The sequence below is a fragment of the Ornithorhynchus anatinus genome, chromosome 2 (assembly GCF_004115215.2).
Source record: "Ornithorhynchus anatinus isolate Pmale09 chromosome 2, mOrnAna1.pri.v4, whole genome shotgun sequence".
Classification (NCBI taxonomy): domain Eukaryota; kingdom Metazoa; phylum Chordata; class Mammalia; order Monotremata; family Ornithorhynchidae; genus Ornithorhynchus; species Ornithorhynchus anatinus.
Window position 1 is genome coordinate 11008820 of NC_041729.1, and position 17371 is coordinate 11026190.

General features: G+C 42.0%; 1 protein-coding gene across 2 annotated transcripts in view; it reads right to left on the bottom strand.

The window, feature by feature from the left end:
• Positions 1-17371, bottom strand: part of ADGRD1 (adhesion G protein-coupled receptor D1) — a 367284-nt gene that overhangs the window by 58642 nt on the left and 291271 nt on the right. For both annotated transcript variants that reach the window (XM_029058449.2, XM_029058448.2), the window contains one exon: positions 9915-9981. In XM_029058449.2, the coding sequence (XP_028914282.1) occupies positions 9915-9981 (67 nt within the window). The remainder of the gene's footprint in view (positions 1-9914; positions 9982-17371) is intronic.

The window sequence follows — 17371 nt, forward strand, 5'->3', positions numbered from 1 at the left end:
CTGTTCAAACCCTCAGTCTTCCTTCAGAGCTGTGCAGATTTCACTCAGTGGCCTAGTGTGTACCAGTTCCTTTTACTAAGAACCTCTAATTGTACGTCCCATTTTCACAAGAGGAGGAAGTACCCCAAATTGATTTTATATATGACCTCAAAAGGCTTTCAAGAGGGGAAAATAGACTCTCCATTGACTAGTCAAGCCAATCTAATTGATGGGTTCTAATGGACACCACTGAACTCTCAAAACTTTCACTCCAACACCCTCAGGTCCTAGCACCAGAGTTGGTCGATAGCATAGATACGAGCAGATTTAATCTGACAATGAAAATGCAGTGAACTTGAATTTCCCTAAGTGTACTACATTGCTTCTAAGGTCCCTGTGCATGTTGAACCGCACAGAGCAGATACCAAAGATGGTAGGAAACTCGTGAGATTATCTGGTCTGCTTGCCTGACGTGCAGGCAAGTGAATGACTAAAACATCTAGGCACATGTGTGCTTTATCACCTAGAAAGGTCAGAAATTCTTCTTTTAGGCCCAAGAGAAATCACACCTTCCTTAGTGGATTTGGAAAACAACTGGGGAGCATCCTTTCCATAAAAACCTCAGTACACAAAGACCATTATTGAGTTATCCCTTAGCTTTCTATTTCATAAGCCCAACAACCACCAATTACTTCAACCTTGCCTCTTGGGACCAATTTTCCATTTATTAATTACTGTGGTTGCCCTTCTCTGGAAGGATGAATTCATAGCCCTTTGATGTCACATTCCTATTAAAACACAATAATCTGCTAAAATCTGCCTTTTCCTCTCCATCCAAACTGATACCACATTAATACAATCACTTATCCTCTCTCACCTTAATTACCGTATTAGCTTTCTTGCTGACCTCCCAGCTTCCTGTCCTTCCCTACTCCAGTCCATACTTCAATCTGCTACCTGGATCATTTTTTCTACAGAAACCTTCAGGACATGTTACCCCATTCCTCAAAAAATTCCAGTGGGTGTCCATCCATCTCCGTATCAAACAAAAACTCCTCACCACCGGCCTTAAAGCATTTAACCACCTTGCCCCCTTCTACCTCACCTCACTACTCTGCTACTACAACCCAGCCCATACACTCTTCTCGTCTAATGCTAATCTGCTCACTCTACCTCCATCTCGTCTATCTCCCCACCAACCCCTCATCCATGTCATCCCTCTGGCCCGGAACACCCTCCCTCCTCAAATTTGACAGACAATTACTCTCTTCTGCTTCAAAGCCTTACTGAAGCCAAATCTCCCTTCCAGGAGGCCTTCCTTGGCTAGGCCTCCCTTTGGGGCTTACAGTCTCAATCCCCATTTTACAATTGAGGTAACTGAGGCACAAAGAAGTTAAGTGACTTGGCCAAGATCACTTAGCAGACAAGTGGCGAAGCTGAGATTAGACCCCACGTCCTTCTCACTCCCAGGCCTATGCTCTAACCACTAGACCATGCGTCCATGCTGTGTTGGTAAGGTTCCAGTTAATGAGGGTGATTTCCAACTTTATCCTTGTCTTCCAAAGTGCAGACAGCACTACTCAATTTGGAATCATATGCAAATTTAATCATATTGATTCTTTTTTCTAGGCCATCAAATAAAATATTGAAAAGAACCAGCCCCATAAGCAATCCCTATGAAATACTACTAGATAGGCCTGCACTGGAAGCATGACTATTGATAATTACCCTTTAGGTGTAACCCTTGAGTCTCCTGTGCTCCCACCTGACTTTAGCATGGTCACGGCCTCACTTCCTTGGTTTCCTTGTGTGCTGACGAGGATGTCATTCACTACACTTATTGATTCCCCTTTTCATTCTGCTATTATAATAAAATAATTTTATCTGGCATGATTTGCTCTTCATAAAGCTGAGGTGGCTCCTTCCTTCTAATTATATGTGCTCCTAGATGGCTGCAAATTTATTAGTCTTTGATGATTTTTCTAGTATCTTCTCAGTTATGGATTTCTAGATGCATTTAAGTTTCCTTTTTGAAAGATGGCCAAATATTTGCCTTTTTCCAATCATCAGGGAAAGCTTTCCTTCATGAATCCTCACAAAGAGCTGTGAGTGATTCTGAACAGCCCATTCCTCAAAAGCCTTGGCATGCCTTTCCACAGGCCTTGGAGATTGAAAGGTAACTACATTTTAGAGACACTATTGAACCATTATTTTCCCTAGTCCTGACTTGGATTAACCTGCTCTTCAAATTCTAGTAGGTATTGCTTCAGTCAATGGTTAATCTTTTTAATAAAGTATCTTTCAGGAAGGATGGACAAATAATAGAAAATGATGATAATAATAATTGTGGTATTTGTTGAGCACTTACTAAGTTCCATGCTCTGTACTAAGCCCTGAGGTAGATACAAGATAATCAGGCTCACATGAGACTCACAGTCTAAGAAGGAGGGAGAATAAGCATTGAATCCTCATTTTGCAGCGAGGGACCTGAGGCACAGAGAAGTTAAAGTGTCACACAGCAGCTACATGGTGGGCTCAGAATTAAAACTAGGTCCTCTGACACCCAGGCCCGTGTTCTTTCCACTAGGCCATGCTGCTTCCTTCTGGTTCCCTGGTCCTCCTCTTTTGCCTAATGAAAATAAAGAATGATTTTTGATACTATTTAATCTTCCCTTCCAGATGTAGCTCTGCTAATCTCATCTGCTAATTTATGTACTCACCTGTTACTCTTCCAGCACATGATACAGTGGTTGTATCACAGTAAGTACATGGCGAATACTGTTATCATTATCATCAACTTCTTGTCCTTCCTAATAATTTTTTTAATAATAGATTTCTTGCACTTGCTTTCCAACAGAACCTTCCTACTGGTACCCTAATCCTATTATTTATCCAATTGTATTTATTGAGCGCTTACCGTGTGCAGAGCACTTTACTAAGTGCTTGGAAAGTGCAATACAGCAATAAAGAGTGGCAATCCCTGCCCACAACAGGCTATTAAAATTTGTTTCCTTAGAACTCATTTTCTTTATCTTTCTGATATATTTTCTTCCTTCCCTTGAAATATGAAATCTGGCCATTGTGGGATTCTCTCCTCCAAAGTTGCAACTAAAATTCCTTGCAAACATGGAACATTTACTGCTTATGCATGTTCTCTCTGCACTGCCAGCACAGGTGAGAGCAGATGGGTGGACCTGCTCAAACCAGCACGGTAATCAATTCTTCTACAGTCCTGAAATATCTGTGCTGGCATCACACTGCATGAATCATTTTTAATGGGAGATTTCATTTTGTTCCTCTATGAGCCTAGTTCAGTTCTCTGCAAACAGTAGGTGCTCAAAAAATGCCTTTGATATTTGAGAAGTTTTTCAAGATTCTGAGACTCCTTTGTGATAGTGGGATTGGTACTATCAGAGTAGGAAGTGCCCTGTCTGATCTCTTCTCCAGCCACGGTAGAGTAAAACAAGAACCCCCAGGCACCTTCAATTTATTTTATTGTATCTCATTTGAGGGATTTGGATACAGGCATTAGACTAACTGCTTGTGCCCCTCTGGGAAACTTTTCAATTCAAGAGAGTTTCATCAAAAATTCTAGAAAAGTTGCTACTTGGGTGATCCTGCAGTGCACAGAGAGGGTTCTGACCTGCTGACAAATAATCCCTCCTTTTCTCTTCTCCCACTCCCTCCTGCATCACCCTGACTTGCTCCATTTATTCATCCCTCCTCCCAGCCCCACAGCACTTCTGTACATATTTGTATTTCATTTATTCATATTTATGTCTGTCTCACCCTCTAGACTGTATGCAGATTTGTGAAGCATTCCATATTTTTATATTCTTATTACCCTATTTATTTTGTAAATGAGGTATACATCCCCTTGATTCTATTTACTGCTATTAAGTTGTCTTGTTTTTGTCCATCTGTCTCTCCTGATTAGACTGTAAGGCTGTCAATGGGCAGGGATTGTCTCTATCTGTTGCCGACTTGCACATTCCAAGCGCTTAGTACAGTGCTCTGCATATAGTCAGCGCTCAATAAATACTATTCAATGTAAGCTCACTGAGGGAAGGGAATGTGTCTGTTATATTATACTCTCCTCAGCTCTTAGTACAATGACCCCCCCCGCCTCCCCTGACCCCACAATGCCATATGGCTCCAAGATGGCAGATCAGGCCATGAGGCAGTGATTAACAGACCATCGCAGAAGGGACCAAGAGTGATGAACGGGGCCCACTGGAGAACGACGGATGCCAAATTCCTGCCCAACCACCAGTGAGACGCCACGGAATCTGATGGACAGCACAGGGACTAACGAGGGTTCAATCTTGTGGGAATGGGATTAATGGTGCCTGACTTGAAGGGAGCTGTGGTCTCTATGTTGTCTACGCTACACCTCATTGGCAGTAGAAGCAGGCACTATTTTGGGAATTCAACCAGTAAGGTCACCTCCAATGTTGTTAGCCTGCAACTCTGATGGAAAAGTTTGAACTAAAGCACACACACCATTGATCATTGAATTAATAGGTTTATCAACATTTCTAGACTGTAAGCTCCTCTGGACTCTAAACTCCTTTTGGGCAGTAATCATGCCCTCTTAAGCTATTGTACTGTTTGCTTCCAAGCTCTTAGTAGTATGCTCTGTACAAATTAAGCTCTGAGTAAGTACCACTGATCGATATCCCACCTGGGGAAGTATTTTAAGTGTCTAACATGAAAGGATCAAAGAGAAATTCCTCAGAGTTGCCTGCTGTGGAACTTATCCCCTTGGATAATCTATATAACAGCCCTGACTGCTTTGGAAATCAAACTGATTAAGTAACAATTCCCAGTAATTCAATGTGTGAGCATAATTGAAATGCTGTAATGCACTCACTTCTCAGTACCTGAGTCACAAACCTGTGCTCCCTCCTAAAGAGATTAAACCCATTATAACTGAAAGATGGACCCAACCCAGATGCCATAGGATATAACAGATATCTATACACCCATTGCTTGTTGAGGAATCAAGGTTTGGGAACTTGGTATAAATGCCAAATTGCAAAAAAAGAAATTCCCGGACCTCACCTCCCAGAGGACTCATATCTACGTACAAAACAGCACATAATGCCATGAGCAAGAAGTCTGCTCAAACCTCACTACTCTGAGATCAAAATAGTTCTCCAGTGCATGATCATTCTGAGGGTGATAGGTCGATGGTCATCCTAAGTACCACAGCATTTATGTACATATTCATAATTTATTTTAATATCTGTTTCCTCCTCTGGACTCTAAGCTCCTTGAGGCCAGAGAACATGTCTACCAACTCTTTTATTTATACTCTCCCAAGCACTTACACTGTGCTCTGCTTACAGTAAGTGCTCAATAAATACCGCTGATTGTTTTCGTTTTTCCTGAGATCTCTCAGTAGAAGGTGATAATGCTGCCCCCATTGCTAAAGTAATGGTATGAGAGAGACAGAGAAATCACCCAAAGACCATACAAGTGAGGTATGGAAGGGACAACACAAGAAATGCAAGGACCCAAGAGTTTTTACTACCTATCCATCAATCACTCAATCGTATGCTGTGTGCAGAGCACCAGAAGAATAGGAAGCAAATGACCTATTTTTCAGTCTACTCAGTGTATATTGAGAGTGAACAAAGGAGAACATAAGCACTGTTACTTTTGAAAACTCCAATTGGAATATTGTGCCTTTTTAAAAAAAATGGTCTTGCCTCAATCCCATAGCCCAGCTACTTAGTAATAAGATGCCAGTTTTACACCTACTCAGATCATCTGAAGCTTCTGGACTGCTTTTTAATTAACAAAGTTTAAATCAAGTAGTTATATATCTTTCCTGACTTCCATATCTAACTAATACAGCGACAGTTACCTCAAGCCAGCCATCACGATCTATGCCCAAATGGCTGATTAACTTTTAAGCTAATATTTGTCGGGTGAGGGGAGTATGTTCCACTCAGTGCTTTTTTAAAAATGTGATTATCAATGTTTTTAAAATCCTGGCTTTCAGCTGACAATGAAACTTAAAAAAATACCCTCTCAGATTTGTGCTTCCTTTTGGCAAAACTGATATTAAAGATGCAGTAAAAGTCAATTCATATACTCCAGGTAGTAAAGATTTTTTTTCATGGTATCTGTTAAGCGCTATTATGTGCCAGGCACGGTACTAAGTACTGAAGGGATACAGCTAATCAGGTTGGACCCAATCCATGTCCCATATGGGGCTCATAGTTAGTCCTCATTTTACAAATGAGGAAACTGAGGCATAGAGGAGCTAAGTGACTTGTCTAAGGTTACACAGCAGGAAAGGGGTCAAGCTGTGATTAGAACCCAGGTCCTTTGAGTCCCAGGCCCGGGCTCTTTCCACTAAGCCACACTGCTTCTCAGGGATTGTCAGCTACCCACCTGTCTTTTCAGTGTCACTCACATTGATAGATAGGATTAGATGGATAGGCTCTCACCATTACATGTATCAACTTTGAATAAAACTTTAACCAACTTTAAAGCACAGTAGAAATAATTTTATATATGGCACTTATTACTGTGAGTGCTTGATCTGATGATCTTTTATGTATTTCAGCACATTGCAGTGTTCTGTCAGTTGAAAGTGTTAATATTTACAATAACAGGATTTATTATTTTTTCACAGATGATTTGTGACATGTTTTAAAGGGGAGAAAATATTGAAATGGAAAGTGAAAATTAAAGGTTCAGATCATTTTAAATACATGTCCCCTAAGACATTGGTAGAGTGAAATTGAAATGGTACAGTACTACTGAGCTGGTAGACACATTCCCTGCCCACATGGAGATTACAGTCTAAGTGGGGGAGCCAAACAATAAAATAAATTATGGGTACGTGCTGTGGGACTGAGTGTGGGGTAACTATCAAGTGCTGAAAATACAGATGCAAGTGCATAGATGATGCAGAAAGGAGAGGAAGTAGGGGAAATGAGGGCTTAGTCAGAAAAGGTCTTATGATTTATCCAAAAGTTCAATTTAATGGATTGTCAAAATAAAAAAAAATCAAAAATGGATTCCACATTCTATTGTTCAGTTCTTGACATTTTGGACTTTATTGTTATACTAAATTGAGCTTTAAAAGTTCCTAAGTAAGCATGATGCATTGCTGGACAGAACACATAAAAGAAGCTTGAAATGAAACAACAGATCACCCAACTAACATAGCTATTACCAATTAAGTGAGAAAGCTAATGATTTTGCCTGCTTGGTCTCAACTCTCAAACAGGGATTTGTGTGACTATGGGGAAAATCTGAAAAATACCTTTAGAATTAATGTAGTTAACTGCATTAGAAAACTGAGAAGAAAAAGACCTGGTGTTTTCTTAGAATTATAATTAATCAAAACTCCTTCATCGTCTTTTGTATACATTCTTTTATCAGACTGTAAAGTCTTGTGGATAACTCTTGTTGTTTTACAACAATCTATCAATCAGTAGTATTTATTAAGCACTTATTGTGCACAAAGTACTGTATTAAATGCTTAAAAGAGTACAATATAGTCAGTAAACATGATCACTGTCCTCAAGGAATTGACAATATAGCAGGATGGACAGACACTATAATCAATAACAAGTAGGGAGAAGCAACTTGAAGATACAAATATAAGTTCTCTGGCAGGGTTGTGAGTACCCAAGTGCTTAGGGGATGAGTACTCAAGCACATTTATGAGGCAGTAAGGGAGGACATAGGATGGGGAAAGGAGAGATTAGTTAGGGAAGGCTTCCTGGAGTAAATGTGATTTTAATATTAATTTATATTGATGGTATTGATGCCTGTATACTTTTTTTGTGGTCTTTCCCCCACCCCCAGTTCTGGACTGTGAATCTGTTGTTGGTTAGGGATTGTCTCTATCTGTTGCCGAATTGTACTTTCCAAGCGCTTAGTACAGGGCTCTGCAAACAATAAGCGTTCAACAAATACAACTGAATGCATGAATGAATAGGTATACACTTATTCAAAGTGTTTGGACAGAAATGGTAATAATAATAATAATGTTAATTATCAGCATCACAACTGTGTATTTCTTAAGTGCTTACTATGAGCCAAGTACTATATTAAACACCAGGGTAGATAAAAGATAATCAGGTCCCAAATGGGGATCACAATATAAGTAGGAAGGAGAACAGGCATCTCATCCCCAATTTGCAGATGAGGGAACTGAGGAACAAAGAAGTTAAATGACTTGCCCAAGGTCACACAGCAGTTAAGTGACAGGGCCGGGATCAGAGCCCATGTCATCTGACTCCCAGCCTCATGCTCGTTCCACTAGGCCATGCTACTTCTCTACGTACAGCAATACTTAATTCTGTTTTTTGTCTACAACCTCCAGGTCTGCATAGAGATAACATATTTTAGGAAGGTAATTTTTCTTATGTAATTTCCCCATATGGCCTATATCTTCATAGGAAAAATACAAAGTTTATCACCAATTAAATGTCTGTGGGAAGAACTCCAGGTACATAGTGCAACATTCCTGAAGCCAAGAACTACTAATTCCACCCATAAGCCCTAGTGTAGTAATAGTTTTTTGAGTGACAGACTGCACCTACTTTGGTTTTGGTCATAATCTTGCCATGATTTTGGCTCTCATAATTATGTCTCTGGTTTGATTAGGGGACTTTTAATCCTGGCTCTTTTCCTTCCCCTTTCTCTCACGTTGTCTAGGCACAGAAGAAGGGAAAGAAGTGTGAGGGAACATCTTACACTGCTCAGGGTAGGGAAGGGTGACTACAGACAATATTATTTTGGTATTTGTTAAGTGCTCTTATGTGTCAAGCACTGTTCTAAGCACTGCAATAGATAGAAGCAAATCAAGTTGTACACAGTCCCTACCCCAAATAGGGCTCAGAGTCTAGGTTGGAAGGAGAACAGATGAGGACACTGAGGCACAGAGAAGTGAAGTGACTTGCCCAAGATAATATAGGAGGCAACAGGCAGAGCCAGGATGAGAAACCAGGTCTCCTGACTCCCAGGCCTATGCTCTTTTCCCTAGGCCACTCTGCTTTTCAATAGTATCAAGGAGGTCAATTCTGTGGGCATATTTATTCCTTAAAATTTATCATGTATTTCAAGAAATCAATCAATTGCCTTTTTTGGAGGCTTCCTCCGTGTAGAGTACTGTATTACACACTTGGGTGAGTATAGCAAACACCATTTCTGCCCTCACAAAATCTAGGAACAAGGGAAGAATTCATCCCAAATCTGCAATTCTTTGAGTTCTGCACTAAATCAGCTCTGTTCTTTAATTAGTCCATACACCCAAATTTGAGCAACATTATTCTTTTGACTTAAAATGCAATAAACCATCTATATTTTTAAATTTAAAAACAACAAATAAATATATTTTCAGTTGTATAATTGTTTCTTCTAAGAGGGAGTGGGCTACTGAAAGAGACGATTAACATGTCAACGGAAGAACTTCTCCAGCCAACCAAGAGGCACAAGAAAAACAGATCAGATCATGAAACCATATCTGCTTCTGAAAAATCTGATGTCTTCAGCCCCGCCTCAAGTGGAAACTGAATTGAAACTATTTCTCTTTCATTTGAATGAAAATAGAACAAGGTTGGAATGCAACAAAAGTCCCTGTTTTTGTGTGTGCGTATTTGCTGTTATGGTATTTGTTAAACACTTCCCATGTCCCAGGCACTGTACTAAATGCTGGAGAAGATACAAGCTAATCAGGTTGGGACATAGTCCATGTCCCACATGGGACTCACAGTCTTAATCCCCATTTTACAGATGAGGCAATGGAGGAACAGAAGTTGAGTGACTCATCCAAGGTCACACAGCAACAAGTGGCAGACAAGTGGCATTAGAACCCAGGTCCTTCTGCCTTCCAGGTCTGTGCTCTTATCACTAGGCCCCTCCTGTCATTTGACTGGGCCATTAGTCTAGTGTGAGCTACATACCACAATCACAAACAGGGCCGGGGCCACAAAGGCCCAGATTGCTCCATTCTCCAAAGAAAGCCAGCAACTGTGAAAAGAAAGGAGAGTCATCAATACCCATCCATCAGCTACAAGTTCAAAGGCAAGGTCACTGAATTAGTGATGCAATTAATTAGGATGCGGAGGTTCTACAACTTGAACCCAAAAGTTATATTTTGAAGTGGGATAATTATGACACTGGTGACATCCTTGGTCTTAGTTTCAGGAGCTGACCAAATGTAGAGCTGAGTTTGTCTTTCACAGATACCTGTAAGCCGCTGTCAGTTTTAACCCACCTGAGGGTGGAAGGGTTGATTGTCAGGGGAAGTGATATACAATCTTTCATTTCTATAACCCACCCAGAATAATACAGGACTTAAGAGGAGGAAACATTTGCCCTGGGCATGTTCTTTGCATCTGGAGAAAAATATGAACTCTCCTGTGTCATTCTTTCAATGACTGGAGGAAAAACATGCAAGAGTGAAGAGCAAGCTTGGGAAGAGGGATGCACCATCAAGATGATTTCTCAGAGAAAGAATTTGCAATGAGTTGCTTATTTACAGATACTTTTGAAACGTCTGTATTTTCCTACAGAGAACCATAATAGGGCACTGAGGGGATAATAAATATCAATAATAATAATAATAATATTGTGGAATTTGTTAAGTGCTTACTGCATTTCAAGTATTGTACTGTTGTAGCAAGCCCTTGGGTAGATTCAAAATAATCAGGTTGGACACAGAACCTGTCCCAAATTGGGCTCGCAGTCTGAGTAGGAGGGAGAGCTGGCAATTAATCCTCATTTTACAGATGGGGAAACAGAGACACAGAGAAGTCAAATGACTTGCCCAAGTTCACACAGCAGACAAGTGGCAAAGCCGGGATTAGAACCAAGATGTAGTGGATAGAGCACAGGCCTAGGACTCAGTAGGTCATGAATTCTAATCCTGGCTTTGCCACATGTCCGCTGTGTGGCCTTGGGAAAGTCACTTCACTTGTCTGTGCCTTAGTTCCCTCATGTGCAAAAGGAGGATTAAGACTATGAGCCCCATGTGGGTCAGTGAGTGGGTCCAACCTGATTTGCTTGTATCCACCCCACCGCTTAGTACGGTGCCTGGCAAATAGTGAGCGCTTAACAAATACCACAATTATTATTATTATTGTTAGGTCCTTCTGCCTCCCAGCTCTGTACCCTTTCCAATAGCCCACGCTGCTTCTCACTACCACTTCGGTACCAACTTCAGGCACCAACTCTATATCAGAGAGAAAGTCCTGAAGGCAGCGCTCAGGCCCTCTGAAATTCCCACAAGTAGATACGACAGAAGTCCTGACTCAATAGTGATGTTTTCGTGACAGCATTTCTGCTGAGAAGCTGGTGGGTGTCAGACCCCTTCAAAGATCTGTTCTGTGACATTTCAAGCTTCCCATGGAAGAGGTGTAATTAATGCTTATAGGAGCACACCACCTCAACTCTGCATTTTAGTTGCTCTCTGTACCGGGAATTGACTCTATGTAGTGAAGACTTGGTGTCCAAGGAGGCCCCTGCTCAACTCCACCTCTGCTCAAGCCAAGGAACAAATCTCATGAGTAAAACATCGGAATCAGAGCCAGTTAACCTCAAATTTTATGCCAATACCAGAAGCACTAGGTTAAAGAGAAATACGAATAAGTGTTTGGAAACTTGGCATTTGCAGGGCTACATTTCAGCCCTGCTTTCACCTGCAGTTCCCAACAAAGCCCATCTGATTTTTCAAATGTTCCAATTTACGTGGTGCGGCATTTGCACTTTGCCTGATTGATGTCAGGAAGGTAAGCCTGCCGGTTCAAGCGGTCTGACAAGCTCTTTGTTTGGGATGTAACTGAAGACGACTTTCTGAAGGCAAACCTATCTTTCTAACATTTCAGTAAGGAGAGATTTAAGCAGAACAAAAAATTGTCTAGGCACCGCTACATTTCCTTCTGGTAATCAAGGTTGTTACCCCAGTCCCATCTCAAGAAGGAACCAGATCACTGATCCTGGGAAACACCTATTTTACCCACTAAAAACCAGAGAACTGCTGATAAACTAGGACACTGCTCACTTGTCGTCTCTGAGGACTGTGTTTACCTGCAGACATCAACCCATGAATGATCACTTTGCGACTAAAGGAGCTATGTAAGAACCAAGGTATTATAATTATTGCTATCACTTCATATGAGCACTCTGTGCCTAGGACCCTGTGCTTTGAAGAGGACAACAGAGGTTAAATAACACACTGGCCATGTTTATACTTGGTAACCACATTGTTTGAATGGTATTTTTCTGCTAGGGACCAAATTTCTGGAGTGATTTAGTGGAAAGAACATGGGACTGGGAGTCAGGAGACCTGGATTCGAATCCTAGCTCCACCATTTGTCTGCTGTGACTCAGTGGAAAGAGCACGGGCTTGGGAGTCGAGGTCATGGGTTCGAATCCCAGCTCTGCCACTTGTCAGCTATGTGACTGTGGGCAAGTCACTTAACTTCTTGGTGACTCAGTTCCCTCATCTGTAAAATGAGGATTAAGACTGTAAGCCTCATGTGGGACAACCTGATTACCCTGTATTTACCCCAACACTTAGAACAGTGCTCTGCACATAGTAAGCGCTTAACAAATACCAACATTATTATTATTATTTAGGCAAATCACATAATAATAATAATAGTATTTATGTGTCAGGCACTGTGCTAGGTACCTGAAGTCGGTTCCCAGGTGGCAGTGAGAAGCAGTGTTAGCTAATGGAAAGAGCACAGAGCTGGGAGTCAGAAAGACCTAACAACAATCATAATGATAATAATTGTGGCATTTGTTAAGTACTTACTATGTGCCAGGCACTGTACTAAGCACTGGGTTGGATGCAAGCAAATAAGGTTGGACATGGTGGACTTAGAATTAGAACTAGGTCCTCTGACACCCAGGGCCGTGTTCTTTCCACTTGTAATAGCTGCTCTCCCTCCTTTTTAAGCTGTGAGAGACATGTGGGAAAGGGACTTATTCCAATATGCTTATATTGCATCAAAATCAATCAGTGGCATTCAGCACTTATTCTGTGCAGACTAGTGTCCTAAGCACTTGGGAGAGTACAGTATAATAGAGTTGTTAGACATGCTCCCTGCCCATACAGAGTTTACAGTCTAGACTGGAGAGTTTGGCACATAAATAAATAAATGTGGCTTTAATAAATACCATCATTACTATTTTATATTATCATTTATAAACCTTCTAAAGTGTTTTAGATCAGTTCTTGGCCATGGGATCATGGTGGGTTATTAGATGGAAAGTTAAGAACATAACATAATACACTCCTAAATATTGGTATGTATATCTTGGAAAGAAAACCATCTCACACTTCTTTCTAGCACCCCACTGCTTCTATGGGAGGTCGAGCACTGGAACAGATGGAGCATTAGTCTGATCCAATAATAATATTTCTCATTTTTTATCTGCTTGTAATGGAATGGCATCTCATAGATTGAATATTGCAACAGGTAACTCAAATCTAAAAACTCAAATTGGAAGTGCAGAGATCTCATTTAGTCTATTTCTGATCCCAATTTTCTGGCTCTTAACACTACCCATATTCTTACTCTTATTAGATCTATTTGGTATGGCCTGATGTCAAACTACTTTCTCTTCCTTGGACAGTTTTTGATTTTCATAAAGATTCTGTCAGCGAAACAAAGTCTTCCCAGTGACTCTAAATTGATTGGAAAAGTCCCTGCGAGACAAAATCATGTTTAATTATATTATGAAACAACAATCTGTGCCCAGCTCTAGTGGACTTTCACACCTCTCTAAATATCCATTTCAGATTTCTTTTGCACAGATACCTTGCCTCGGGTGACGCAACCCCATAAAATAGTAATCAATTATTTTCATCTGTTCATTAATTCTCAAAATGTGTTCTATAATGGCATAGCCCAGCCCAGCTCTGTAGATGGTTCAGATGAAAGTCTTTTCTTGAGTGAGAAACTCTAGTGCGACGCAGACATTGCTTAAGGATTGAGAAAACTCTTGCAATTTCAGAGGTTCAGTGGAGCAGGCAGAATAACCCCACTGGGCAGGGATGCTTCTTTCTGTTTTTCAAACAAATTTTCCCGTTTTGGACATTTAGCTAAGAAACAGAGAAATGATATCCCAAGTGGAAGCTGAGTCTACCCAGCCAAAGCAGGTGCAATTATTCAGTGAATTGGAATAATTGCATTGAGCTTTAATCTCGCTCTGACAGCATATGTTCAACGTCCGAATCTGTCGCCCCAGGTGGGGTTTGGAGCTGTAGCTCAGAACCCAGGATCAAAGTTTCACATAAGCCTATTCAAAAGACTCGGTTTACAAAGGGCTACCTGCCACTCACTGGCTGGGACCCAGGTAGGAGCCCTAGTAGTAGAAGGAGGAGGAATAGCAGGAATAGCAGCAGCAGCATTTATTGAAAGAACACATGGAGTAGTACACTTTAATAATAACTGTGGTATTTGTTAAGCGCTTATTATGTTCCAACCACTGTACTAACTGCTAGGGAGGATATAATTCAACCAGAATGCACACAGATTGTTATTATTAGCATTATGATTATAAAGAAGGTGGAAGGAAGTCTCTGCAACTGGTGTTGGTTAATGGCAGGGTCTACCATAGGTTTCATTTTTCTTTTTTTTTTTTTTTAAGACATAAGCACTCACTATGTACGAAGGTCATGCAGCAGGCAAGTGCGATTTGTGTTCTAATCCCAGCTCCTCCACTTGTCCACTGTGTGACTTTGGACAGGTCACTTCATTTCTCTGTGCCTCAGTTACCTCATTTGTAAAATGGGGATTAAGACTGTGAGCCCCATGTGGGACATGGACTATGTTCAACCTGATTATCTCGTATCTACCTCAGCGCTTAGTAAGTACTTGAAAAATCTTATTAAAATTTTTTAGAAAGAGTAGCCGAGTCAGAATGAAAAAGCCAGGTTCTCTGACTCCCAGGTCCATGCTCTTTCAACTGGGCTACACTGCTTCTTGTGTGTACTTGACAAATGTTGGCAGATGCTGTAATCCAAGAATGATAGTTTGGCAACATTTTTAAAGAAATGTGCCTAGGGACAGCCTGAGAATCATTCTTCTGGAAATTTCCAATTTGGCCTCACTCTATCTGTAGCTATTAGGATTCTAGCCATAAAGTTTGGCCGTCTTGAGATTCCCAGGGGATATTTCAGACTCACGAGGAGCATACGAATCTTCTAGGTCTTTGCCATTATTGAAGAACTTTCCCAGGTTTTGCCATTGCCTTTCCCACTTGACCGTGAGATGGGGTCAGAGCAAGAGGCTGTTCCCACTTCAGGAAAAACTGGCTCTCAGTGACCGTTGCTGACTGTACTGGTCAGTAAGCTAGTCCTGGGCTCCCGGAACAGAAATGAAATGAAACTAATGCCTTCGATCGATGAAGGAGGAGTGGGGAGGGAGGGTGGTTTGAGAAAAAACATTCATTTTATTTAGAAGATTCAACAAACAACTAAGGGCACTGATATTAAAGAGGAGCAGCACAGTGAACTGTTTAGTCATCCCCTTTCTGAATGAATTCACACAATACTTGCTTTAAATGCTATAGTAGATTGTTGTACTAAAGCAGAGAAGGCTAAATTTCTCCCAGTTTGGCAATTCAGCTGAAAAAAAACCATTTCATCTGGAGGCTATAAAGATGTTCCAGCTTTCTCTTAAACTGTCTCCCCGATGTTTTCCTTTTCATATTATCGGCTGGTGGCATCTCTGAGCTGTGAAGAGAGGAACAGCAGCCTTCCAAGAGGCATTTTCCCTAAGGGCCCTGGAGTTGATGGCCATTAGACAGAGTGGAAGGTTGGCTTTTTTTTGAGCTTTAATCCCTGGTGTGTGCCCCTTCTCTGTCCGCCAAACACTGGAGGGCAGTGGTGTCACTGGGTTGCTCAACCATAAAAATCGTACTAGGAAAGCAGCATCTCCTCGTAGAATGAACCCGAGCCTGGGCATAGGAGGTCCATGTTCTTAATCCCAGCTCGGCTACCGACCTTGGGCAAGTCACTTCACTTCTCTGTGACTCAGTTACTTCAACTGTAAAACGGGGATTAAATCCTCCTCCCTCCTACCCTGAGCCCCAAGTGGGATAGCGACTGTGTCCAACCTGCTGACATCATAGCTACACCAGTGTTTATTTCAGTGCCTGGCACATAGTAAGTTCTTAACAAGTACCATTAAAGAATAATTAATGGAGGATGGCTCTCAAACATCCACATAATAATGTTGGTATTTGTTAAGCGTTTACTATGTGCCGAGCACTGTTCTAAGCGCTGGGGTAGACACAGGGGAATCAGGATGTCCCACGTGGGGCTCACAGTCTTCATCCCCATTTTACAGATGAGGTAACTGAGGCACAGAGAAGTTAAGTGACTTGCCCACAGTCACACAGCTGACAGGTGGCAGAGCTGGGATTCAAACTCATGACCTCTGACTCCAAAGCCCATGCTCTTTCCACTGAGGCACGCTGCTTCTCTGAGCCACGCTGCTGCTGCTGCTACATCCCTGAGTAGGTGAAGGATGGGCAACCAAAATACCTATAGTTTAATCAATTTGTTGTCCTCCAAAAAACTCTCCCTGCCACTGAGGCATACAGAGTTAGACAGGCTCTTAAATAGCAAGGTTTTGAGGCGTGAGGAAATCTGTCAGGTCACAACCTCAGAGCATATCCATACCTTATCTCACCTTGGCTTCACGGACTCTGTCCTCTCCTGGTTCTCCTCTTACCTCTCTGGCCGATCATTCTCGGTGTCCTACGCTGGAGCCTCCTCCCCCTCCCATCCTTTAACTGTTGGAGTTCCTCAAGGGTCAGTTCTTGGCCCTCTTCTGTTCTCCATTTACACTCACTCCCTCGGTGAACTCATCCGCTCTCACGGCTTTGACTACCATCTCTACGCAGATGACACGCAGATCTACATCTCCGCCCCGTCCTCTCCCCCTCCCTTCAGGCTCGCATCTCCTCCTGCCTCCGGGACATCTCCACCTGGATGTCGGCCCTCCACCTAAAACTCAACATGAGCAAGACTGAGCTCCTCATCTTCCCTCCCAAACCCAGTCCGCTCCCAGACTTCTCTATCACCGTGGATGGCACGACCATCCTTCCCGTCTCTCAGGCCCGCAATCTCGGTGTCATCCTTGACTCGTCCCTCTCGTTCACCCCACACATCCTATCCGTCACCAAGACCTGCCGGTTTCACCTCTACGATATCGCCAAGATCCGCCCTTTCCTCTCCACCCAAACGGCTACCCTACTATTACGGGCTCTCGTTATATCCCGGCTAGACTACTGTGTCAGCCTTCTCTCTGACCTCCCTTCCTCCTCTCTCGCCCTGCTCCGGTCTATTCTTCACTCCGCTGCCCGGCTCATCTTCCTGCAGAAACGATCTGGACATGTC